Source organism: Salvia hispanica, chromosome 5 (genome assembly GCF_029641045.1).
Source record: "Salvia hispanica isolate PSC_SH4W2 chromosome 5, Shi_PSC_v1, whole genome shotgun sequence".
In the NCBI taxonomy this organism is placed as follows: Eukaryota; Viridiplantae; Streptophyta; class Magnoliopsida; order Lamiales; family Lamiaceae; genus Salvia; species Salvia hispanica.
Genome location: NC_142696.1, coordinates 31931821 through 31959348, shown reverse-complemented (window position 1 = coordinate 31959348; position 27528 = coordinate 31931821). Strand labels below are relative to the sequence as shown.

General features: G+C 36.2%; 2 protein-coding genes across 2 annotated transcripts; both read right to left on the bottom strand.

The window, feature by feature from the left end:
* Nucleotides 1-481: 481 nt before the first annotated feature.
* On the bottom strand, nucleotides 482-7711 carry ALB1 (ALBINA 1). Its single transcript, XM_048086163.2, has 15 exons — nucleotides 7382-7711; nucleotides 6927-7105; nucleotides 6388-6472; nucleotides 5996-6312; nucleotides 5486-5609; nucleotides 4212-4304; nucleotides 3642-3737; nucleotides 2771-2911; nucleotides 2409-2621; nucleotides 2071-2226; nucleotides 1800-1907; nucleotides 1480-1614; nucleotides 999-1154; nucleotides 797-917; nucleotides 482-714 (listed from the first exon to the last, which is right to left on the bottom strand). The coding sequence occupies exons 1-15, from the start codon at nucleotides 7649-7651 to the stop codon at nucleotides 629-631; spliced, it is 2280 nt and encodes a 759-aa protein (XP_047942120.1). The 5' UTR covers nucleotides 7652-7711; the 3' UTR covers nucleotides 482-628.
* Nucleotides 7712-12141: 4430 nt separating this feature from the next.
* LOC125189515 (PHD-finger and DNA binding domain-containing protein) lies at nucleotides 12142-24365 on the bottom strand. Its single transcript, XM_089058115.1, has 9 exons — nucleotides 22657-24365; nucleotides 21946-22566; nucleotides 18431-19583; nucleotides 15850-16135; nucleotides 15636-15760; nucleotides 14860-15320; nucleotides 14273-14301; nucleotides 13428-14018; nucleotides 12142-12891 (listed from the first exon to the last, which is right to left on the bottom strand). Exons 1-9 carry the CDS (start codon nucleotides 24189-24191, stop codon nucleotides 12365-12367), a joined length of 5328 nt encoding a protein of 1775 aa, XP_088914241.1. The 5' UTR covers nucleotides 24192-24365; the 3' UTR covers nucleotides 12142-12364.
* Nucleotides 24366-27528: the final 3163 nt, after the last annotated feature.

The window sequence follows — 27528 nt, the reverse complement described above, 5'->3', positions numbered from 1 at the left end:
TTTCTATCACGTAAAAAATCTGCACAATTTACGTAAGCTTTCTAGCATGCCATGTCATTAATATGATACTGGAAATTGAATTTGGTTATAGATTTAATAAAGATTTTAAAAATTATGTATAAATTTGATAATTTGTAAGTGTTGGATAGATTTGAAAATATTTTAAGGTTAGGATAGAATCTATAATCAACCCAAAAAAGAATTGTGTATTCTTAAACTAATTTAACCTCCAAATGACTAATGAGTATTCTTCTGTGAAATTTACCCAAAAAAGATATTAGGTGAATATAAGTAAGTAGTGCAAGTGTCTTACACGCAAAAACGTTTGCTTCTTTTTATCACGAAAAAATAACTTTAAACGAATTCTACTATTATCTCCATTATTCTCAAGAATGGCAATCTTACATCTAACAAAATTCACATTTCTGTCTATCCAAATTTAATAAACACAACCTTTTGTATTTTTTCTCTAACTACTTAATTTAACAGGGAAACAAAGAATATATATTCTACTGTCACCATAATAAAATATACTACAAGTTTTTGCTTGTATAAATTACATTTCTTTACACAAAAAGAACATCGAAAGTGCAAAATTGAACAAAATGCTCAGCATGTTTCATTTGTTTTATGAGTTTTTCAAAGCTGACAAAGCATCCTTTGTAGTTGCTGAGATTACAGCATCTGAAGCATTAGGGAGGTAGTAGTATTTTCCTGGAAATTTAACACACAAAAGTGACATCAAAATAACAGCTTCATTTCAAAGGGTCTAAATGTACTAATTAAAGTTACGTACCTTGTGCCACTCGTGCGATCTCTTTGGCAAAACCTGTCGAAACAAACTTATTCTCTGTGTCAATAACTAGAAGCGACATCCCTGCTTTAAATATTTTCCCAGCGACCTCAAGAATTTCATCCTGAAAGAAATGAGACTTGTTCATTAAGATGAGTAGAGTTATTTAGGTTTAGTATGTTCCACCACTCTTCGATGTTTTTACCTTCAATTCTTGAGCGGTGGGTTTAGGCAGATCAGCAGCAGCTTCTAGATCAGTAGATCTTTTTAGTGATATGTTGGCTCTTCCATCTGTTATCGCAACAATCATTATGCGCCCAACATCACCACTCTTCTCTGCGTTCATCCCAACTCTAACAGCCTACGGAAAATGTTTGGCAAACAGGGATCAGAATACATTATACGAGATAATTAAGGGTTATCGAGCAACTACTCAAGTGTAAATGATATGATATCAGTAATTGCAGTTTCTTCACATTAAGATTAGTAGTTGGAAAACATGATCTGCTCAAATATGAGACCGTCTATTTGAAGCTTATGAAAAATTAGAAGCTTCTATGCACTAGATTTTGGTAATCTTTATCCATGCAATGTAAATGAATTGAAACCTAACAAAATAGCAGGTCCACTGATTGCAGCGTATCCAAGAAAAGCTCCAGATCATTAACAGCATCAGATATACATACCGTGGTAAGACCATGGGCAAGAGGGGAGCCCCCACCACATGGAAGTCTCTCTAGACGTTTCCTTGCCATGGAAATTGACCTGGAAGGAGGCAGCAGAACTTCTGCGGAATCTCCACGGAATGGTATGATGGAGACCTATATATTCAAGCATCAAATAAGAACATGGAAGTAGTTCATTTTCAAGCCCCCATTACATATGCTAATTTAAAATAGTCCATGCAAAAGCACCTCCGGAAGCAATATTGAAGTGAAGAAACAATTGAGTAGACAGAAGCTAATCCCAGAAATTATGGAAAGGAAGAGGATCATTTTAGATGCACCTGGTCTCTGCTCGTATAACTCTCGGCTAGTAGTTTAAGTGCTGCACCTTTAGCATTTTGCATTCTGTTTAGTGCCATACTTCCACTTGCATCAACAACAAATATGACCTGCCATAATTAGTAATCTCAGTTACTAGTTCTGTTGTAAAAAGAATGAGAATATCAAGAAGCTTGGTTGATATAAGACACAAAATATTGCTTCTGTTAGCATTACCAAGAAGTAGTAAGGACAGAAGTAAGGATCAAAAGATGTAGGTTCTTTTACTCTTACCAGGGCTCCTGCTTTTCGAGCCATTCTTTTAGCACGCATGTCTGTTTTTTCTACAAAAACTTTTCTTGTCTTCTGGAGATCCTTCTCTCTCCGCAACTTTTGATAAGGTGCAGCTGCTCTTAGTGTTGCATCAACAGCCAACCTCTTTACAGGACCCTGCTTTTCATTATAGAACTCTATAAGAGAAGTTTCTACACAATTAATCACACTTCTATGTAGAAGTTTAGAAGAAAAGATATGTAAAAGTGAAATTTAACTAGTAGCTTATTGACCATTTTAATGTCTCAGAGCCCAAGTAAAGCTTCCTCAGGGATGAGATGAAAGGAAAGACATCTGACCTTCGGAAGCATAGGCTTAATATAACGACCTCGATCCTCAGAAAAGATAACGTTCTTTGCTCTTCCAGCCTTCCCTTTTCGTCTCTGTGCCTGTTGGGCAAAGAATAGAAGTTTCTCGTCCACTAAACCTCCTTCAGCATCAAAGATGAACTCTTCAGGTATTTGGTCCTGTTGCTGCTCGTTCTCTTCATCTTTCTCCTCGTCATTCTCATCCTATTACCAAACACAAGAGAACATTCATGATGATTAGCAAGGCCAAGCGTTGGAATTCTCATAATGGAGTTCATTTACTCATCAAATTAGTCACAAATGGTTGATTGGAAAAGGCAAGCAAATCAATTAAAATTAATGAACTGGCAAACCTTTTCATCTTTATCTTCCTCTTCATTTTGCTCTTCTCCAGCATCCTGATTTTGTGGTGGAGGGGGTGGAGGAGGTTGCTGGTTTTGCGGGTCGGGGGGAGTCTCATTAATGCTTGAACGTGGAAGGATAACCAATTCTACCTGCATTAACAGCAATCTCTCATAATTCTCTCCATTAGAGTTTTTTTTAAGGTGTCTTGAGAGGGTTATAACTTATTTCTAAGCAGTGTTATTCTTCTGAATGATGTTATGGATCGATGACTGGACATGCTTTCATTCACTTTTATATCTTCATTTCTTACATTTAAACTCGAGCATAGTCTGCTGTCCATCTTTTAAATTTGTGATGTCACTGAGTGCTTGTAGATTTCAACATAATGGATCTTTCTGGTGCTTTTTTTAGCTTCGAATTGGGGTTTGTTATCTACTAATTTAGGTCATGTTGGGATAATGTTGGTTAAGTTTTTGCTAAAGTTTGGTATGTATCAGATGGTTCAGGTATCTCTGATTGGCAGGTCCGATCATGTTATAATTCCTACTTATAATGCTTTCAAGGTCCTTTAGACATATTTGAGATTCATGTGCAACAGATGCTTGTCATAAAAGCTTGATCCTCTCAGAAACTGTGCACCTTAAGAACTAACTCAGTCCCAACCCAATCAAATATGAGCTAAGCATGCTGATAAACAGCCACCATAGGCTTGCCTATATTGTCAGCGGCAAAAGCCTAATCGGTAGACTTATGCTAAAAAATTCATTGCATACATTGATAATCAACAGTGATATCCACATCATCACTTTCGACTCTAAGGCATCTCTCAGATAGACATTTTAATAAAATGACGTAATTCAATTATGCAGTGTTACTTACAGCCTTTTTCAGGTCATCCACGTTGACTTTCTCTCGGCCCTCTAGAGCAGCTAGACACCTGGCGACTCGTGCAGCATATAACTCAGCTCTGTGCCCCTGCAATTCAAATATGGACAGAATATGCGATTCATGCATAACCTTTTAAAGTTTTCATTACACTTGCATATATAAAACCAATCATAAAATAAATAACAAACAGATGCATATCCTTTTTAATGAAATGGCAACTGACAATATCAAATGCCCAAGAAGGAATGCGAGAGTTTCACCAAGTTGTATGGATAAGTTTCTGGTGTTAGCAGTATGGCACCAGACTTAAAAGACACCATAAAAGTATAAGTTGCATGGTAAGTTGTATTAACATAAGACTAACAGATTTTCTCCCTATATGGAATTAAAGAAAGTCGTTTGAATCGACTGACCAAGGGAAAGAATAGACAAGAATACATAAACGTATAATCAAATTAATCAATATAGAAAGTTTTATGTCAACGTAACAATGAGTATAAGCTTTCATAATGGTATAAGAGAACTCATTAGGAAAATTAAGAAGAGTTTCAAACCAAAAACCTGGCAACCACCTCGGAGGGCTTCCATGACAAGGTATTTTACTTGATCTCTGCTTATGCTCACATCCTTCAAGTACTCCCGTGCCAAAATTATCTGCATAGAAGATAATATTATTAGTCAATGACACATTAACTATATAGAGAGAGAAAGAAGATCAAGTGAGAATGGAGTTTTTATGTTAGAAATGGGAATACATGCACAAACACATAAAAATCCATTAACAAGAGATGAACTGATAAATGTAACACATGTACAATCACATTTAGTTGATTTGTGATCGTGTATGTATTACATGTTTTTGTTTAATCTGTTGTTCATGGATTTAATTTGTTCATTCTCATCGGACACTTTAGTATTAACAGGGCAACTAAAAGTACCATTTGCCAGATGCATTTCAAAACAATCTAAACAGCAGCAAGTACGTAATCCCTTTGACATGGTACAGTAAATGAAATTACAAAAGAGAATCCTAATAACTATTAAACTGTCCATTTGATCAGTATGGTGTGCAAGAGTATTTGCAAAATCATCTATCTTCATCTCCGACACTGTCCACTCAGCTAGATTACTACTCTTGATAATAGCTTCTGACAAACAGGATAAACCATTGTAAACATAAAAATGTGTCAAGGTAGAAAACCAACAATTTAGTTTGTGTGTCAATGGAAGCATGGGTATGCAACAAAATCTCCATTTACAGTATTAGTACTATAATTACAAGTGATGATACCAAGGGTAAATACCATTTTATTTCTCATTCTTTGGGAAGGAGACCACATAAGCCATGAAGATATCATTGATGTGAAACTGTTCTTTTTCTAAGGGAGTTATATCTGAAAATAAACGAAAATGTATGCTACCTTGTTGTAGTTACGTGTACATTGGGTTATTTTCGTGAAAATTTTCAATGTATGGGAATTGACATTTCCATTGTTGATTACTGATAACATGTTTTACACTATAATATACTCCCATGAAAAAATATTCCTAATGTTTAGTGTCACTGGAACATTTTTGGTTGAATGTTTGTAAGGGATGAAGGGTCCCACAGTATTTTATGGTGTTTGTGAGATGTTTAAATATCAGAGGTGGGCCCAATAGAGGTGTTTGTGTACATATTCTGGTGAATTGAGGTTGGTAATGAAGAAGATTTTTCTGGTGTAGTGTCCAACAAAAGGAATATGCATGTTTTTTGTGGACAGATGAAAATGGAAAGATTGGCTTGTTTTTCGTGGACATAGGAAGCAAAGGTTATTCTTTTAGACACAAAGTACCTGTGTCTTTGCCATGTCCATCTCTTCCTCAACCATTTTAATAACTTCACCACTTTTTTCTTGAAACTCTGTGGCGATTTCAACAGCAGCAACACGATCGTCAAAACTCATAGGAAGATCTGCACTGCAGAAGAGGGTGTCATCAGCCTTGGAATTCAAATTTAGAATATCACCAAATGGATAGCTGAACACAATATATCATCTAGAGGTTATTATTCTTGGTTAAAAAAATCTCAGTTTAACTGAAACATGTAAAACATGGACCATGCTTGTACAGAAACAAATATTATATTGCCGAAATTCACCATTCTATCAAAATGGATAGCTGAACAAAAGATATCTTCTTGATAATATTAATCTTGGTTAAAAGAATTATTTATCAACGTCCAAAAGTCAACTTGACATTAGACATGAAACTATTTGTTGCTTAAATAATGAGCCCAGTGACTTAATTCATATACCAGCCTCAATACCGGGGCATTCAAAATTCAAACTGATCACTGGTCTTACCTCAAATTTATCGCAATTCGATCCAATAGATGTTCCCTGACAGCTCCCTCTTCAGGATTATAAGTAGCAATGAGAAGTGGTTTGCATGGGTGTCTAAAACTTATGCCTTCCCTCTCTACAATATTGACCCCCTCTGTCAATACATTGAGAAGCAAATTGCTTATTCCTTCGTCCAAAAGATTTATCTCATCAACATACAATACTCCCCTATGAGCCTCTGCAAGAAGCCCCGGCTGGAAAACTGTTGTTCCAGATTTCACAGACTCCTCAACATCAACAGATCCTAACAGTCTATCCTCTGTAACACCAAGTGGAATCTGCAAGACAATTGAAATTAACATAACATATATAACAGATATCCTACTTGAAAAAATTGCTTCTTCAGAAACTACCTGGACAAAAGGTGACTTGACAATTTGGGTCTTTATATTACCAGCAGAATCACGCTCTAACTTATCTGAAAGCCCATCTTCCCACCTTTAAATTAATGAAAAAGGAGATACCTCATAACGCTTGTAGAACAGTGAAATTAAACCACATGATTATTTTCCAATTTTGGAATAAGACAACAGAAACAGAACAACAATTAAAATATCATGTAAGCAGCTGAACCAATACAACTCAGTTTTGAAATTATTTGATTTGTATTTCATATCAAGCTGAGCCACTGTTACAGGAAGACTGAAGAATCTCGACTCAGTGGTGTGCATCCATTAAATAAAATAAAATGAATATTAAGAGTTGCCACTCATTTCTTACCATAAATTCCCAACTGATTAACAAACCAGATTTTCATTTGAGCAGTCTTTATTGTACAATTAGTCGATTTGGCTTCCCATTAAAACAATTGTCAACCATCTTTTATTTTCATAGTTTAGCATTACATAGTTTCCATAACATATAATAATGTTTCTAAAGTAGTAAACCTTACTCATCTGGGCATGCTGGGTCAGCATTTGCGAATGATCCGACAACAACCTCAATAGGAGGAAGAATTGCATGCAAACCACGTGCCATTACAGTTTTTGCGGTTCCCCGCTTTCCAGATATGGCTATTCCTCCAACCTCACGGTCTGTAGCCCCAAGCAGAAGAGCAGTCTTGATGGCATCCTGTATAAATTCAATGTTTCCAATTTATAGAAGAGCTCACATATAAATGTAGCTGATTGGGGCAATGAATAAAGTACAGATTCAGATAGTTAGCCAATTATTCAAATTTGTGGAGTGCAACCATGAAAATCCAGTCATTCATTTTACTGATAGGACTTTAATCTCTGAATTGATTCCATCCTAATCTCATTCTCTGTTTAAAACTAACAGTAAGATATGTCTAGAAATAGAATCACAATGAGCCAATTTTGTGATCACAATAAATCAATTGAAAACCTGGCCAACGACAGCGGCCAATGGGAAGTACTGTCTGCCATAGGGATTGGCAGCTTGATCGGCTGTTTCGTCAACTTTGAGAGAGCCATTTTTGGAATCTAGAGTGACGGTGGCTGCCACACTCAGCCTCCCCCGCCTAGATTTTGAATGCACGAAATATGTTGGAGGCTTCAAAGAGCGGGACAATGCAAGCAGCGGATTGAATGATTTGGAACTTAGCAAAGAATTTGATGGCGAATATGGTGGAATTGGAGCAGAAGAAAACGCCATTACACTAAAATCATACGAAAAGTAGCTGCTGCCTGCTACTAAGAATACCAAATGTTATCCCTTTGCATTTCCAACTCATCTTATCTTTCTAGATTTCTCACTTGTTTTTCATTCAAACTCGTGTTTCTTCACTTCAGCACTTTTTTAAAAGTGCTTACTATTCCCAGCTACTGTTTTGTTTGTAGCATGATTTAATTCATTAAACGATATTGTACCTCCTCCGTCTGCCACTACGAGTCTCATTCCTTGGCAGCACGGATTTTAGGAAATGTTAAGAAAAGTGAGTGAAAAAAAGTTAGAAGAATAGGGATCTCACTTGTATATATTAGTTTTAATGAAATGTGAGTAAAATGAGTTAGTTGAAGGTGAGACTTTATTACCATTTATAGTAAAAATGAATCGAGACTCTTATTCACGGACGGACTAAAATGGAAAAACGGAACTCCTATTCGCAGACTGAGGGAGTATTTGGTTTATTCTTGAAAACCTACTTTGCTACATGAATGCGTAAATTGTTTGTACTGTTAAGGCCCTTGTTTTATTGTGTATAAATAAATGTTTTTAAAATTGGATAATAGTTGTAATGTTTATTTTGGGTATAATAAAGAAAAGTGAAAAGCGAAAATGAAAAATGAAAAATGAAAAATGAAAAACGAGCAACTGTAGCGTGATATTTTTAAAAAGTTGTGTTAAGTGAGGTTAGTAAAGAAAGAATAGAATAGAAAATAAAAAATAAAAAATAAAAAAAAGAGATGAAGAGAAAATAAAGTAAAAGAAAGAAAAGTGGGAAAAAAAAATATATTGACTTTTACTATAAAAAAAAAGGAAATAACTCCACTAGTACTGTGGAAATACCAAAATAGCAAAATAACACCATTGTTATGAAACGGAGGGAGTACAAGTCTACAATGATTTATTGGGCCTGGAGTGCAAAAGCTCTTTTATTTCCTATAATTATTTGGCATCTATGGATTCAATTTCGAGTGAAAATGAACACATTATCCATATGTTGTAGAAGGAATAATGAATACGAGCTCGGAGCATCAGTTGTGGTGGTGGTGGTGGTGGTGGTGGTGCCAAAAAGCTCTCGTAAATTTAGAAAGAACCCATCGACGCAGGTTGTTAAGCCCTCCATATCCATAGATCTGCTACAATAAATTAGATGCAGTGGAGCACCTTGTGTCGCCAGTACTGCATCTGGATGATTTTTGAGAACGACAACTAGGACCCGAATAGAGCACTGAAGATGGGAAAGAATTTTACCTCACATTGTGGGATTGCAGAGTTGAGCCCGGGTTGAGCAGAAAACATACCAATCCAATCAAACAGAGGAAAACCATGAGAAAAGAGGGTGTTCCCATCCTTTTCAACCTAACCAAACAAAACCAACAAACTTTATGAGAAATGGACGCCTCAGGATATACAATAGGGGGCTTTTACGCCTTTTCTCTAACTAATTCTCCTCAAAGTGGCTCTTGTTCAACAATGGTGATGAAACACATTTAATAAATGTACTAATCAACCAATTCATTTCACACAACTTTCTAACGTTTTCCAATTAAAAAATGGTAGGTCTGATTGCCATGCAAAATCAATGAATCTGTGTAGGGCAACACGCACAATCTCAACCTGATCAACTTGTTCAGCATGGACATTATCAAAATTGCAATATGGAAGGAATCGCGACGTACTTGTCTCTGTTTAGTCTGAAAATTCATTTATAATGATGCGCTTAAAACAAGCATAGAGTAGAGTGATGGTGGTGATCCCATAACTTCTTGCTAGCGTGATGCTTCAGCTGTAGCAACAAGGCTAAGAGGGTGCAAAGTCGGATCTGTCCTGCAAGAGTAGCTACCTTGTATTTAACTGCAAAATCCAAAATCTGTCAACCATGCTGCCTTGTCAGTTACAATAAACAGCCTCATAGATGGAGTGTGGCAGTCTCCCAAAATGCGTATTCCAGTAAAAAGTACGAACAAGTTCACTAGTAGACATAATAAATTCTGCAGAAAGTTCAGCAAATGCAATGCCTATTCATCTCATTGTGACGCATTTCACAAGAAGTCATAAACGGTAAACCATTGACAGTGTTTGTAAGAATTCCATTGCCAAGTATAAAACAACAAAAGCATAAAATTCAAATCTACTGTGGGTACATATATATCTTACAGCACCAATGAAGTACCTCCCTTTTATATAAATTATAGTAGTTCAAAAAGGGTAAAGGGGACAGAATAAAAAACATCACAAACTTATCCACCACAGCATCTCATTCAAGAGTTTAACTTACCTGATCCAAAGCATAATTGAAGTCGCCATCAGAGAGAAGAGCGGGGAGGGGGGTTACACAGTGCGTTGACATCAAGCTAAGACTCTTCGCTTTGAAGTCAACATTAAACCACAAAGGCGAGCAACAAAGATTAGCAATATAAACTACTAACCACTTAAAAGTGAAAAAGACTTTCCAATGTTTATTGAACACAAAACAAAAGCAATGTGTGATAAAAAAAAATACAATGGATGGTTTTTCAATTTATTTCATGCCATATCTTATTGATTTATGTCATCATGTCTCGGACTCTCAAAAGGTTTATGTTGCTGGTTATTGTTAATTGGACTTCAAATATGTTTCTTTAATGTATATTTGAATCCAATTTCAATCTAGTAGCTTGTGACAACATCTTTCATTATTAACTAGCCCACTAATCAAGAAAATTTTCCCTAAAATAACTTGAGTCGCCCTCTAGAATTTTTTCATCAGAGGCATCCATTTACATCAGGATGGGACATGACATGATTATTTAGCTCAAGTTCAAGATGGGGTTAAAACACATACCATGTACATCTGAGTGTAGCACACTCACTCTGTTACATGCATAGCACCAACAAAAGATGTACCAGTAAATGTATGGCGGCAAGCGCTCAATGAAGATAACCAGGATCAAGAGAACTGTGGGCCTGAGGCAAAACCTTAAACAAACATACATGTAAAAAAGAGTATGCATAACATAAATGTAAAAAAATTAATTTTCATCTTTCTTGTTTTTTTAAATGGAAAATTATTTATTAGTTTACTAAAAATATAGTATATTACTGTAATAATTATAAAACATTAAAATTCAAAATAGATCAGTTATAATCTGATCGATGGCAGCAGAGGTTGAAACTTGAAAATAAATTTTTCCTAAAGAGGTGTTTATTTCAAAAAGAAAAATTGTCCATGAAGTGATAAAGGGAAGGTTTATTTTAAGAGTAAGTCCCTTTAATTTATAGACTTATATTTTCCTTTTAATTTAAAACATGAAACAATTAATACAATTACAGTTTCAAGATATTTATAAGGTTTGCATTTTAAAGTTAGAAGGACATTATTATTGGGCAGTGGCAGAAAATAAATTGTCAATAATTTTTACAAGTAAAAAGGACACAATCGGAACTCTAAAGAAAAGGAATTTTCAAAGTTTAAGGATGGATCATGGAAAGAAGTAAAGAGGATTCAAACCCCTTATTTAAAAGGAGTATATCAAGATTTTAAAAGCAGACCAATGATCACTGCACTTCACTAACTTTGTTGTCATTTTCGACAAAAAAGATAGTATATGTATGTTACAATAGAAATATCAAGGGGCCTTAAGTTTAGCTTAAATGTCTCTCTATTACCTAAAATAGACAGTTTCACAAGGAGAAGATTACCCATTTATGCATCAAACTACTAATTAGCCAATTTTTCACCACAACCTCTCCACTTACTTTTGTGACATTAAATAAAATTCTCAGAATATCCAAACTCTGATCTTACCCGCTAAGACACTTTTGCTAATTTATGATTTGTTCCCAGATTTATTTGTCAATCTTACGGAGGCAAAGGCTTTTTAAAGCACATCAATGCCATGATAGGTAATAAAAGAAATCAGATTAAATAGGAAAGAACAGCAAACCTCTATAAAGGGCAAGATGATTGTTCAGCATTAATCAACTGCATATTATGCTCCAGCATTTATCTGTACATTCGAATTTTGATCAATGTCTTCAATTTGCTTCAGTTACATGTTGGACGGTTCTGCTTTGTAGCTGCGGTGTCATCAAAACTAACACCACTCAACTTGGAGATAAAGCTTTATCGTCAAACAACAGTGCTATTTAACAGTTTGCATAACTGTCGCAAAATCTATAATTCCGGAGTAGCATCAAGCCAAGTTAATAGCAAGAGCTCTAAAATCTATAACTGGCCTGATACTTTTCACAGATCATTCTTGACCAGTAAAAATGAAAAAACATTAAAACACCCTCACATTATGGCAAAGTTCAAGTTAATAGCAAGAGCTCTAAAATGTCAAATGTTTTTCTGGCATACACATTTATATACACAGACATAAAGAGAGACACTACCTTTCACATTAGATTAAATTCCAATGTGATGGAAAACTATGGGATGGAAAACATATCAATATCGAAGAGAAAATTAGCTTATGTGATTATATTTGCTCTAATTTCAAGAAAATCATCTCCATAAATTTTTGAATTTCAGCTAATATCTCAAGTTCCATAAAAGATTTTAACATCTTTAATACTAGAGCAATCAATGCCTTGTGAAGGGTAAACTATGAACACATCTAATCTAAGTTTTGCTCTCCCCGCAAACAGCATATTACCCAAGTGACCGACATCAAAAATTGGTTTCTGAATACAACTCTAGCTGTGTCAGAATGAGCTCTATCTGGTACAGATATCAGAATGATCATTGTTGGCAACACCATTCTCCACAAGGTCAGGCTGTACAGATTCACATTCAGCTTCCTTGACGATGTCAGAGTTTGGGAAAACAGATTCAGTTTCAAGAGTATTCAACACATCTCCTCTGTCTCCACCAAGTTCAGTAGGATCCTTCCCTAAAAAAGTCTTCTCAGCCATCTCTAAATCTTTATCTTTTAGGTCTGACTCAGGCACAGATCCTTGCAACTGCTTCTCCATTTTAACAGTTGCAAGTGTATCGATGGATTTATCATCTAAATGTGTCTTTTGATAGGCTAATCCATCCTCCGGGTTGGCCACACAATAAGGACCTCCCTCATTGCATTCAGTTTTGGCATTATTTTCTGGAATAAAATCGGGCTTGCTGTTTTCATCTAGACTACAAGAGCCAAAAGGAGGTGGCTTATTGAGACACATGTGGCATCTAAAACCAATAAGGTTTTCAATTTTTTCAGCTCCAAGATCCAGAGCATCTCCATGAAACCAATCTGCAGAATTGCCCAAGAAGTAAAAGAAATAAGCTCAATGAAGCAACTAATGGCTTCAATCAAAAGGAAACCAATGCCAAATCAACTGACAAGATTTTCATTTTTTATCTATCGATAAAATATTGCACAACAAGATACTCCCTTCGTCCGCCATTAATGTCCTATATTGCCATTTTGGGATGTCCACCATCAAATGTCTCATTTCACTCTTACCAGTTTGGTAAATGGACTTCACATTCCATAACTCATAAGTCATTACACTCACATTTCATTATAAAACTAATACATAAAAGTAGGACATACATTCCACTAACTTTGTACACCCACTCTCATTTGCATTTTTAAAACTTGTGCCAAATCAAAATGAGACAAATATTTATGGACGGTGAGAGTATTAATTAACGGACACTACTGCACAAAAGAGTCGCATAACAGCCAAAAGGAGTGGAGAGCTACTTAGAGAAGAGCTTAGGCAGGCAGACAATTAGTGGGTGTGGGTGTAACTGCAGTGCAGATTAATAAAATCTAAAAATTACCTCCACAAATTTCACAACCCACATAATTCAGTTCAGAATTATGTTCCACTTCATGGCAGAGGCTGCATTTAGTCTCATTGAGGATGGAATCCACCTCACCTGAAAGGACAAGAAGCTTCCTATTCCTGAGATGTCTTTCGTCACCTGGCTTTCTTGAAAGTCGTAGACCATTCAACCAATAACTGCTCGTAACAGTCGTTCTCTGCTTCTTGCAACTAATAGCCTTGGGCTTCATAGACTTATACTTCTCTGGTTTCGGCTTTCTTCCCCTTTTTCTTTTTTTTAACTTACTGTTCTGCATTGGAATTTTTGCAGTACGTTCAGCATTCCTAGCTGAACGACGTAAGGGAGCGACAGAAACGCCTTTTTTGTTAATAGAATTCACTAGTAGCTTTCCCTTCCCCCTTTTTCTCCCTCTCCCTGAGCGTAACAGTTTTACACTTTTGGAGGCATTCTTAACTTTTGTGGATTCAGATTTCCCCTTCCTTGTATCAACTTTCACAACCTTTAGATCATGGCATTTATGGCAAGTATATTTACATTTAGTGATATATCCAGCAGATTTCCGAACGTGTCGTTTATGGAAAAAGCCTGAAATTTAGTTAAGTAACAAATTTCTGTTATAATCCATGCCAAAAGGATAAGAGAAAACTAGAAAATATTCATAAATCATTTAGCTGCCCATCCACTATTACCAATACAAACCTCAAGTAAAACTCAATAAAATGAAAACCTAAATCTAAAAGGACAATGCAGCAGTAATTGTTAGGGTAATGAGAATCTCACAACGGAAAAGGGAAAAATATAATAACTCAAAAAATAATTAATTATGCAAACTGAGGTACCTTTGCAATGCTGGCAGCTCACTGCTTCCCTGTATATCAGCACAAGATACTGGATCAGTGACCTTGCAAATCAAACACAGCCAAAATAGAAGAAGAAAAATTCTTTGAAAAAGGCATTTTTTTAGTGAGCAGAAGATGCCAACATATAGTTGGGTGTTCAGCAGAAAATATAATCATCTATCCATCGAATTTGAGTGTACATATTTTTCCTTCAGACAGGACACTGATTTATAATCAACTACAGAAAAGGTGTTCATTAAGTAAGCTCTGGGAAGTCATTTCTAGGAAAAAGATTTTCCTGCTTCAAAAGAATATAACAACAAAATGTCAATGTATAATACTCCCTCCATCCCAAGATATTAGAGCAACTTCTTTTGGGCACGGGATTTAAGGAATTGATATTTAAATAGTTAAAGTAGAGAGAGTAAAGTATGAGAGAGGGAAAAAGTAGAGGAGAGAAGAGAGAAAAAAGTAGGTGGAGAATAAAGTAAGATAGATGATTTTTTGCTAAAAAAGGAAATGAGTCTAATATGTTGGGACATCCCAAAAAGGAAAGTTGCTCTAATATCTTGGGACGGAGGGAGTACCTGATTAGGACATCTTTTTCACAATGAGCACACTGATAATAATCCACTCTTTCTGCTCTTGAGAAAAGATATGAAAATCCTTTTTCCTTTAAGGGCTTCTTCATTACTCTACTACTCTCACTAAGTTTTCCAGACTTCATAGTATTGGACTTGCGAGCGATTCTTTTCTCTTCAAAAGCTTTCAAGAGGTGCAATGGAACATGAGACTCTTCAAGCCAATATCTTTTCTTCTCATTCGAGGAATCTTCAAGCTTGGACCCATGTTTGACAACAACATCAGGAATGAACCTTCTTTTGCCGAAGTCCAGAAGGTACCTGACCACAGCTCCCTCAGAACACTTCCTACGAATTATAACCTTCTTAAATGATCTGGCAGGTTTTTTAGAGTCCATTTCTATCTTGGAAAAAAGCTTATTATTTCCAATGTCATCCCATCGAATATTAGCATCCAGCTCCCTAACCTGCAAACATGAAAATATTCATTATCTCTCAGTTCGTACTAACAAAATATTACAACAGAAAAAGTATATCCCTAGTATTTCGCCATTGAAAGATTAGTTATTAAGTATTAACACCATTAGACGCGTTAATAGAGGGACATAGTTCCAAATCTGTACTTTCCATCTGCAGATTGATATTATACACAATATGGCCAAACTCCAGTAGAAACTTTATAGGTTACCAAAATAAATTTATAAAAAGGCAAGTTACTGGCATTTATATTTATTTTGTCCGTTATGTTAGATAGCATTAGGAATTAAGTGAAATAAACATGCCTGCAGAGCAAGCTGTTCCACGCTTCTTGAGGTCTCAACAGAAGCTCTCCAGGAATCATATTTAGTTCTCTTGGCATAATCTCCAATCTCAGGATACAGTATGCCAGGTATCTTCTTACGTCCACCTGAAACAGCTCCACACAGAAATGTTCGGTCAATTACTTATTTGACAGATCACAAATTGAAGTGAGGACCAATAAACAAAACTATTAACCTTGTCGGGCAGCTTTGGAAGCCAAAGAGTGAGGCAAAACCTTCCAACTGAAGAGTGTGCGTGAGCCCCTTCCACCCCTCCACCAGAATAAGCTCAGACCAGTTGCAGCATTCGAAGATGGTCCGCTCACATCAGAAGACTTCGCTCTTTTCCTGCTAATTCCATGTTTTGCCGATGCTCGTGCAGATGTGCTGACAATATGAGTGGCAGAGCCAACCGTAGCAACAGAATCGACATGCTTTCTCCAGTCAGCAGATAGTGCTAGATGATGTAAATTTGACGCTAGCTGGAGCCAAAAGGCAAAATTTGGAAATGGAACATCAACGATTGGAAGGAAAAGAAAAAAGAACTTCAGCAGTTCAGCCTACAAGATAAGATGACTAAAACCACAAACAAAATGACAATTTATTTCCTCATATGATATTTACATTTGAATGAAGGTTGTTAGGATTCCAAATGTAAAGATAAAGAACAATTACACAAAAAGGCTACAAACATGAAAGTAAGTACATACACTGACACACATATACCTCAGCGATTAATCATGTTACTTTAACCCTCGTAACATTACCATATGGTCATCAATTCATCATAAATGCCAATGAATTCTCCTGCTAAGCCCCTAATATTTTTGAGGTATTACCCTACATGTCGAGAGTTGTGTAAGGTTTCCAAAGTAATTCATGATTAACAAGAAGAGATAGGTTTTATCTTTTAGAGTTAGTGTCAAGTTACGAATTTTATTTCAGTTGGAGAATATGTTAGTAGCTTATGTTCCTACATTTTAATTGTTAAGAAATACAGTTTGATTTCAGAGTATTGATAATTTGATATAGCCTTATTCGGAGGACCGACCACTAGGAAAATTTATCTTTTACTTGCTACTTTATTCAATCGTTTGTTTCCTGTTCTTTCTCTTATGTGTATTCTCTATCTATTCCAGTTCAACAACCGCATCTTCTCAATCAATTGGTGCTTGGTGCTGTGAACAATGGTTAACATACAAAACAATTATGCTCGTTTAGCGGGTTTAGAGAAGGCGGCTTTGGTACCGGCAGCAAGCAAAATGAAGACTAGGCAAACATGCTTCGATCAACATGAAGTTCGAGATAACTATGTAGCTTTCTATCCTTGCCAAACCCAGCCCATTTTGCTTGGTAAGGCCATTGCCCCTAGGGTAGTCTTGCAGCCAGGGGATCGTCTAAGTTTGGTAACAATGGAATCTTTTGTTTCCTGTCGCACCCTACCCTGCTTTTATCCAGTCCTAATGTTCCGCCTCCATTTCTCTGCCATCACCCCCACTCTATATGCTATTGCAACACCACTGGCCGTTACAACTACACCCCTGCTTTAATCCAAGCCTCTCGCACCACCTGCACCTGCCGCAGCAGCATTTCGTTCCAATATCCTCTGGCTATCCATGGACGATTCCTACTCCAGCTTCCACCCCCCCCCCCCCTCCACCCCACCTACACAAATCATGGCTTACTAATGGATTTGAAGAAGAAACAACAATTTGTGTTTATAGTCACAAATTAATGAGGGTGCAGGGATTATACAAACATAGGGTCCCCATGGATCAACACATTAATGGCGTAAAGGGAGTAAAGCACTCGTTAATGACACCGGTGTTGTCAACCAGTCAGAAGAGAGAAGAGAGAGATATTAAAGGATCAACTATAAAAGGAGGTGCAGAGATATAAATGACTAAGGGAGTATAGGATCCCCATGGTTTGACACGTTAATGAAGGGCGGAGAGAGAGATCAACTATAAAGGAGGGTGGAGAGGTATAAATGTGTATTCTTAGACGTTAGATCTACACAAAGCCCCAGCCTCGCCCCTAGGTCTCGCTCACCCCAGCCACCTAGGGGAAATTCCAGCCACGCCTTGTGCGCCCTGCGCGTTTTTAACAACAATGGTTCCTGCTGTGTTACTGATAGAGACCGTCCATTTGTACTGTCCCTGCATAATCTTTTAGTTGTTAATTAATTAATTAGGTCTTTGCTACTTGAGGAGTCAAGTTAGTAGTTTGTTAGTGACAGGTTTTATCTTTAAGAGTTAGAATCAAGTTAAGAGTTTTATTTCAGTTGAGAGTATGTCAGTAGCTTATTATAAATGGGGCTTGTGTTCCTATCTTTTAATTTTTAAGAAAAATAGTTTTGAGTTTGTCGTGTTGTTTGTGGCCTTTTTCGGAGGAGCAGCCCCAATGGAGAAGAATATATCTTATAATTAAATTGTTTATCCAACCATTAGTTTCATGTTCTTTCTATTTTCTGTATTCTCTACCTATTTTCCAGTTCAGCAGCCTCATCTTCTCTTATCACCTTCTTTGACTAAATTCAATTTTGAGTTTCCCCAGATCTTCTGCACGTGCTAATCAAACACTTGCCTAATCATTCCTTCTTTTTTTACTGTAAGTTACTTTCATTAGTGTGATTAAGACTAGATTATCCTTTTAAAGGGACAGAGCCTTTAAACTAAACCAATAAAACCAACAAACTGATCTAAGCAATGAAATCATAATACAGGTTCAGAAGGTATATGAGCTTATGGAAAAAGGATCCAGAATGCTATAAATACCTGGAGCAGCAAATTTTTCAACAAAGCAATATCAGTTGCTCCACGAACACTGGCATGCCAAAGCATGGAATAGTCTGGATTTAACCATGGGCCCAACAGAAGACCCTGCAGATGATCTTCCATGCATATAATGTGGCACATTATATTAATCAGATGGTTCTTCACATTCATTTGTGACGGGATTCCTAAAACTTCATGGGAAAATTTCTCTACTGCTGGGATACTATCATTCATAAAAAATAAGCAGTCCCTTTCTTCTCCAGGAACCCGGCAATAGACGCACCATCCACACCTTTCTTTCCTTGAGGACATGTTAGAATTTTGAATATTTGACCAAGAAAATTCAACAAATCTATTTGATACAATCTTCAGTTGTCCTGATAAGACTTCTTCAATAGATCTTGGGGCATCACCAGAGGTCTTATCTGATGATTTACGAGAATACTCTTCGTAATAATCTGAAGCTGTACGAGCAAACTCATAGCAATTCACATAATTTGTCCCGTAACCCACTTCTACGTTAGAGTTCATGGAATAGGGTTTAAGGCTATAACTTTTGGAACGAAGACCCTTCCCTTCTTCAAAGTTTAAAGAAGTAGATGCCATATCATGATCACCAGCATTGATAAGTTTCTCTGGAATATCGCAGCAATCTGAAGGATCAAAGCATGTTTTTGTACACTCCAGCACACTTTCCTTTGGGTTATCAATCTTCATTGAAGTCTGAGAGACTTCAGCTGATCCTTCAGAACTTGCTAAATGATTTTCCATCTTCAGTCCATGGTTGCCAATCTCCAGCATAGCTGTAACACGCTCAGAATTCAGATTTTCTTCATTACTGGAATAAGTAGTCACCATAGACTTTTCATCTGATGTTTTTTTAGAACTGACATTCCTGATAATGGATTCTGAAGGTACCATAAGCCTATCTGGCATTTCGATTTTTTCAGGAAAGACTGACTGAATAGAGCAAGACCGAGTGTCCAAATCAGTTTTGGCACCACAACTTCCACGACTTACATTCCAATTTTTGCAGATAGCATTAATCAATTTGTCATAGATGAATGGTGACGACTCTAGAGCTTCAATCAATGTAGTTAAGTCATTTCTATTGTAGGCACAAAACATGTATTCATCATTGCATGACTCTAACCTGCAAAGCAACATGGGAGTCAATATAAATTCCATCGACATTGATAAAAATGTTTATTAATAATAATTATGATACAATTTTTGTAGAGCCATAAACTTCAAGCACACATACAAAGATGTTACTTGTATAATCAATAATGACGGTCGTGATGCTACATAACCAGTAAAAGAAACAAACTAACAGTATGATGATCTGATTAAAATGACACCGGTAGTTTGTTGGTTTCTACTGTTCATATGCTGCAGAAAATTTCATCCTATGAAAGAACAAGAATACTAAATTACACATAATCTAAGGAGTAATTTTGTTCTCATTTCTTTGTCTGTTGTATTATTTATATAGAGAGATCCACAAATCAGGAATTTCCTTTATCTAAAATCGAAAAGATGAACTCAAATGCGCCAACACTCGGAACAAAAAAAAGAAGCAAGACCGCTTTATGTTGATTTTGTTCGAAAGGCCCTTCTTAATTCAAAAGATATAATGGCAATATCATTGAGAAACTTATGACATCAAATGTTACTTAGAAAATGAAAAGCTATAAAACTAAAGGAGCCAATATGGAGTTTCCGAAGTGGTTGGATATCACCAACAGAATCAATCCAACTTGTTCTTAAACAGTGTTTATTGAGCAAAAACTAACAGTAGAAGTCCAACTAAAGTTCAATGTGGTTGAATTTGAGATAGTATGAAATTGCCAAGTCAAATTAGAAGTAAACCGATGAAAGATTCTTGGCATTTTTATGGTAAATAGAACTTCAAATCGAACCAGACCCAATGTTTTTATCACAATCAAATCTTTATTCCTATATGATTGAGACAGTGAGACCTCAGACTAACCACAACCATAATTTAATAAGTCGGAAAAAAAAATAATGTTAAACTTTTAAAGACGTATGTGACCAAGGAAAGTAAAAGCAACTCCGAATAAAATAATGAATTAACCCTACAGACCACTCAAGACCCCATGAACAAAGCTTCTGCAAGGTCACATTGACCTTTAATTAACTGCAAGCAATCACCACTATTATAAGAAAGTTGATTAGGTATATTGAATTCATGAGAGAGGCAAAATGAAAACAAAGGCTTGAGGTCACAGGTGAAAAGAACGCCCTGACTTGTATTCAAGGATGAAACAAGACTTAGACATCACCTGAAAATGATTCACCTGTCACTTCTTTGACTATTGCCCTAATATAGTTATGAGACGCAGTACTTATTCAGGTGTTCCAACGCATTGATACGGCTGAATAGCAAGGATAGCACCAGTGAGAACCATAAGTAATTAAAAAACTTTTTTGTTCAGATGAGACCGATTGGCAAAACACTGAAACCCCTCAGCATGATGCCCATACCCGCATAAAAAAACACATAGTCAATGCTTCTTTTATAACTAATCTACATTCTATGGGGTAAGAAAAAAGGCTTGAAGCTCCAGGAAAAATGCATGCCGAGCCAACTAAAGTTTTAAGCCTAATTTAAATGTTTAGATACAGCAATGCTATTTGCAATACTCCTTCCAGAAGAAGTACTCCAATTCATGACATTTAACATGAGGAGAGGGCAACAAGACTATCATGAGGTTTTCTATTGCCTCATAAAAAAAAAGACTTCCCAATCACACAGTTAATCAGGGAAGTTAAGTCAAATTTATACATGACAACAGAATCAAATCATCACATAAACTTGAAAACATAAGCTACAAATATTTGGAACCTCATATAATCTTGACATTAGGTAGGAAGAAAAAGAATTGAAATAATTATCATAACAGATTAAGAGCATCAAACTATGAGCATTTTCTAGACTAGAGGGATAGATGATATTGGTTATGTTATGTAAATCCCAGAGTTGATTGATATGCAACAACTGAGGAATTTTTCAATTTAAAGTTAGCCCCTTCAAGATTAAACCTTAAAGAAGCATAATCATGACACTCGTGTTTATTAGTAAAATGATTGCATATCACATGCCACGATTTCTAGTCCATGATAAGTTTCCAAGTTGACAGCGACGTCTATGCACAATGAGATGAGCATTTCTTGGGACGTCCTAATATTAATTTCTCAAATACAAACTCATGTGCCTTCAGAGCTTTTCATAACAATATTAACAATGCAGCAACCAGCAATGAAATAAACACTAACAAAACTTTAAATGGAATTAGGTTTTTTAATAGTTTAGAGTTATTAGGATTGAATTTGAGCTTGATATTAGTACCTAACAAGTAACAAAAGCCAATTTGTTTAGATATGCACTTTCGGTCCACACTTAGAGACGGATAATGCAGGTAAAAGTTATATATTAACTTGTAGAAAATTAATTCATGCAATTTCTTAGCTAACTATTAAATGGAACTTACACAAACAGGTAACCACAGCTGCTATAGTACAGTCGGCCATATGGATCAAACCCCAGCAGTTCTGCCCCTCGAGTTGACTTACTCACTTTCATCCAAGGCTTATCCCTTTCAATCACACATTCAGGGCAATACCAATCACCCTCAGGCAACATGCTGCTGACTACCCCTACACATCTTGAATGAAATGCTGCAGGGCAGCCATCACAGCATATCAAGTCCCCATCCATCTTACACAGGCAGCATTCATCACTGTTCCAATCTGCAGGATCCTCAGCGCCAATCCCTTCTCCTGTAATGCAGGAAGTGCTCGCGACATCGACTGTGGTCTTTCTTTTTCTGCTGCTCTCAAGTTTCATCTTTCGGTCCAAATCTGTTTGCCTATCTGTTGTCAGAATCCTTCTGTTCAGCTCCAACTTAAAGGCTTCCGTTTCAATTACATCATCACAAAGATGCTGCAGGATCTTAACCTTTGCTGAAATCGGCAGTTTGTAATAGTCATTCTGGAAAAACTTTAGTTGACAAAGATCTAAACCAGGAATATGGCCAGGACTGTGCAATAACAGGTACTCAACCACATACATTGGCCATGTAATCAAGTCGAGAAAATCCCAATTAAGCGACCTATATAATATTCCGATATGGAAAATATAAGTACAACGAACTGGATTCAAATGTAAATTGATTGATTTCTAACAGGAGTGGAAACATTACCTCAAACAATCCGATGCAGAATCGAAGCCTTCAGATGCCAGGGTCTCCAAATGTTTTTGTAATGTTTTTAGAAGAGAAACATGAATAGAGTCGAACAATGATGATGAATCACTACATTTAACAGAGGCTACAAAATCGTTCAGTTTGAAGGGGCTTAGAAACAATAAAGTACTAAATGATCTCAGAAACGTATAAACAGAAACCAAATCAAACAGTGAAACTCCAACTAAGTCCATGTTGCAAGAAGGTGGCGGCAGCTTCACTTTTTCTGGAAGAGCTACATCATTGGAAATTTTTCCACGAGCTGCCACCGTAACCCTATCTTGAGACACGTTGCTTATGGCTGGAGAGGACAACTGCTGATTGATGCCAACAAGCTCTGCTTCATTAAATACTTGGTCTAGATCAGACAAAGCAGTTCTTTTTGCTCTGCGGCTGCTCCTTCTCAGTCCAGTCTCGGGAGTTGTCAAGGTAACTTCATTATTTGGTGGCTCTCTTTTTCTCCTACCTCTTCTCCCGCTCAATACTGTTTCTGAGACTTCATTATCATGATCGACTAAACCACTAACATTTTTCAATGGGGTTTCATCTCTTCTTTCCAGCTCTAAGTTCACATTCCCTGTTTCAGTATCCAATTGTGGAGCCAATTCAGTAATGTTATTTGATACATTTTTTTTCTTTCTACCCCTTCTCTTGACTTGCACATTTAATGGAGCCACATTCTCATTATCAACCACACTGGCATGGTTCGTCAATTGGCTATCTTCTTCCTTGTCTATGTGAACTACATGATCCACCTTATTATCTCCATTTCCATTCTCTAACACTTCAACTGCACCATCCTCCACCACCAACCCTTCCTCCATTTTCTCATTTTCTCTAGAACAACCATTGTCACCTTCTCCAAGTCTCGCATCACAACCTTCCAAAGTCCTCACCTCATCCTCCATTAGCTGCAAATTCAAGTCAAAGCATCGCCCTTCTCTCTCGTCACTCAATTTCTCAAAACCCTCATTTACATCCAGATTCAAGTCAATCATTTTCTTTCCCTCTTGGGAGCCATCTTCAACAATTTCCTTATTCAGCTCTAGATTCACCAACTCATTCAAATCTAGCCCATGCAGCTTACTCCCCCCGCCATTCGCATGACCAACATCACGCAAACAATCAACGCCATCATCATTCAAATCTATTCTCTCAGTCAAATTCAAGTCAAACTCCCCAGACTCCCCATCTCTACCTTCCAAACCGTCAGAAATCGCCCCATCAGCTGAATTCTCCACATCGTCACCGGAAACGCCAATGCGGCGTCGCTTCTTCGGCTTGCGCCCCGGCCTCCCCGCAGGAGATCCCGACGGCTGAGGCTCAGCTGGCATCAACAGCGAAGAGACTTCAGTCAACTCCAATTCCTCGGAATCTCCGTCGTCGTACACGATCTTCAAAAAACCAGTCTCCGCGTCGTACGCCTTTACCAAACCCAAAAACGTGCCGTGCCCTTTGAACTTCTTCTTCACCTGTCTGCCCACATACTCCATCCCCCGATCTCAGAAGGAAAAAAAATCCCCAAAATTAACAAATTCGAAGTTGAATTGAGAAAATGGAGAATTGGATTGGGCAGCAGAAAGCCCTATGGTTAGAGAGAGAAAATGGTTGAGGGGTTTTGTTTCTCTCTCTAAAAAGGGGAAAGTTTGGCGTGCTGATGGTGTGAAGAAGTGGGGACTACAATACACACGAAATTAGAGGAGCCTTTTTTCGTGATACAATAAATTTTGAGTACAACTCTTTAGGCGGAATGTACTACTACTGCTCTCATTTCAGATTTCGAACAAATTACTTTGCCCTGCGTTTTTTAATATTGAAATTAATATGGTCTGCAATTAATAAATTTTCCTTATTTTTTTAGAAATACTAGTAGTAGATATAGCTATGATTAAGAGTATTTTTGGATAATGAAACATTATAAAGAAATTGCAGTCAAAAAGAGAAAAGTCGATGACTGCTGAAACTGAATAATAGTGAGTTCTATGTTTTAAAACTTGAATAACAGAAAAGGAAAAAACATCCGAATTTTTATACTATAAATATACTCTCTTGTCTAATATATTCCCACTTTCATTTAGACAGATTTTAAAAGAATGAGAAGGTGAACGTCAGTGGAATAAAAATCTTACATTTATATATATATGACCTCAAAAATTGACATGTAATTGGTTATTAAGGGTATCCACTATAGTTAAGCTCGTGGTCCTGGCCAAGCCACAAAACTTGGCCGGACAACAAAAAACTTGTTCACACTATAGTGGACAAGCCCAAGCCACCAAATATTAATTTTTTTTATTTTTTGAGGTATTTTAATTTAAGTAGCATAAAAATTATCGAACTACAATAATTATAAAAAGTGCATAATTTAATAAAAAGATTAAAAAATTATAAATAATTTTCAAAAATATTAAAAATGTGTGTGAGGTGAAAATGTGTGGAATGGGGTATTTATAAATAATTTTGAAATTATTAAAAAAATAAATAAATTCAAAATTGGCTTGAGCCGCGGCTCTTGGCCGAGCCGCCGTCGTGGCTCTCCCATGGGCGCGCCCACCCACCGCGGCCTTTCGTAGCTCTCACTATAGGGAACCGTGGCTGACCACGAGCCGCGGCTCCCCTATAGTGGATACTCTAAGAGAAAGAGACTAAAAAGTGGATAAAAGTTAGGGATCAGAGGAGAATAGATGGTAAGAAAGTCATATATAGAAATGGAACTAATTTTGGTAGATGGACCAAAATGAAAAACTATGCCTATTTTTTATGGATAAATGAAATATATATTTTAAAATAAAATGTGAATATAATGAGTTAATAAAATATAGTAAGTGGGTCTCAATATAACGAGTATAATTCAAGTAGTATTATTTATTACAATTAGTGTACTAAAAAACATGTTTCGAGTCCTTATATAAATCAAGATGATAGTATAATAAACTCTATATTCATTTTCTACCTGATATGTGAATAAATAATTTTTTCACATACAGTTTGACTTATTGAGTAGTGATAAAATGCAAACTCATATATTGTACAAACTCCAAATTATGATCTGAACCGTTAAAAAACATCAACAGATGACAAAATAGTAGCAATAAAAAATGTCAATACAGTTTCAACACAATGTCAGCACAGCATTAACCATTGACACTGTGTTGATATTTTTTATTGCTATTATTTTATCATCTGTTGACATTTTAACGGTTCAGATCATAATTTGGAGTTTGTATAATATTTAGAGTTTGCATTTGATCACGGTTCTTGACTTATTAGCATATGTTTTATAAACATAAATAAGTAAACGAGTTTAAGTCTTGTGCATTGTATGTTGAATAGTGGAACATATCATCAAACCTAGACACGAGGCATGTCCAGATACATCCCGTCCAGGATCAGCCTCTGCCTCCAACTCGTAGCGGCCTGTAAACCTAGACGGTTATAGTCAAGCCATCATAACAAACATATTGACAACATCAGTTACATGTAGTGGACTAGGCCTATAAAGAGGCTAGTCATTCCATGCATTATACATAACACTGCAAAACATTATGCATTATAAGCTCTCTCCCCCTCTCTACATAGTCTTATGTCAAAGTTATGTCCTAGCCTTCATCCAGTTTGCCGGAATTTGTTCTGTCTGTGGTGCTGCAATAAACAAAAAGAAACCATTTCATCATTATGAAACGATATGTCAATCCGATAGCACTACCAGGGCGTATATCATCTTGCAGAAAGAGTACTCTGTGACTCGGCATATCCTCTTTTACGGTTTTGTGGTTTCTGTTCTAGTTTAGTACGTTTCAGTTTATTGTAATTTCTATGTTCTTCTTTTGAATTGTATTATGCCCGGCTAGTATTTTTGTATCTCCATTTTTAACAAGAAATTATGCATGTTTTGATTTATCAAAAGGTCCTAGTTTTTTCTAATCCAAGAATCCTGATAAGTTGAGTAGTGGTAATTGACATCTAGAGGCTTGGACTGTTATTAAACTGAATCGCATTTTGGGAGAGTCAGGTTTGATAATATTCTCAAAAGGTGTTCAGAAGAATTGCCTGTTCAAAAATATTACACGAATAATACATAATATTTCTGAACTCGACCACTCTTTAAAAATGAAGTTAGTTAATTAGAGTCATTAGCATACTTAAATTAATTAACAGATATTTCTATCTTGAACGGGGAAATAATATTAGTTAAAGAGGAAATGCCAGATTATTCATAAGTTAGGGCTTAAATGAACAATCAATATTGTCCTATTGTAATAATATTCTTTTTACCTTGAATTAAACCATGGTTTAGTTTTATTTTAATTAAAAGATAGTCCAAACAGATATGATCTAGTTTAACCTTCACGGATCCTGATCTGACTCGTTACAACTCTATAAATGAAATATTAGACATAATACAAAAACCCTGAGTTTCATAATACTAGTAAATTTTGAATTTTCCTACTGGAAATTTAAAAATTGTTAGATTTTATTTTAAAGCCCTTTCTGTCTTTCTTCTAGTCTAGTCCTTGAATTATTCGATAAGTTTTGCTCACACAAAGATCAAATAAGGAGTTCGGGAAATACTTTAGAGAATCATTCAATACTTTAGTGTAACTATATATTTCATTATCTAGATTTTAATTGCTATTACATGAATTATTTAGCAAACAATTAATTGAATTAACATGAACTCAGTTAATTATGTATTCAACAAATAGATTCTTTTTTTTTATAATTTACGTACCCCATCAATACAACGACATTAGTTGGCCAATTTTAACTCAGATCATATAGAAGGAACAATTGAGATAAAGCTCACATTAGTATGTGATAAATATTGTA

Bases quoted from the DNA above. Each gene is read 5' to 3' on its own strand.
- ALB1 (XM_048086163.2), bottom strand. From the start codon at position 7,651: ATGGCGTTTTCTTCTGCTCCAATTCCACCATATTCGCCATCAAATTCT. The intron at 4,305-5,485 runs GTACTTTGTGTC...TCTTCTATGCAG, and splicing joins TGGACATGGCAAAGACACAG to ATAATTTTGGCACGGGAGTA. The intron at 1,615-1,799 runs GTGCATCTAAAA...TTGAATATATAG, and splicing joins GTTATACGAGCAGAGACCAG to GTCTCCATCATACCATTCCG.
- LOC125189515 (XM_089058115.1), bottom strand. From the start codon at position 24,191: ATGGAGTATGTGGGCAGACAGGTGAAGAAGAAGTTCAAAGGGCACGGC. The intron at 15,761-15,849 runs GTTAATAGTTTT...GAGCTGTTTCAG, and splicing joins TTCCAAAGCTGCCCGACAAG to GTGGACGTAAGAAGATACCT. The intron at 14,019-14,272 runs GTACCTCAGTTT...ACTAAATTTCAG, and splicing joins GAGCTGCCAGCATTGCAAAG to GCTTTTTCCATAAACGACAC.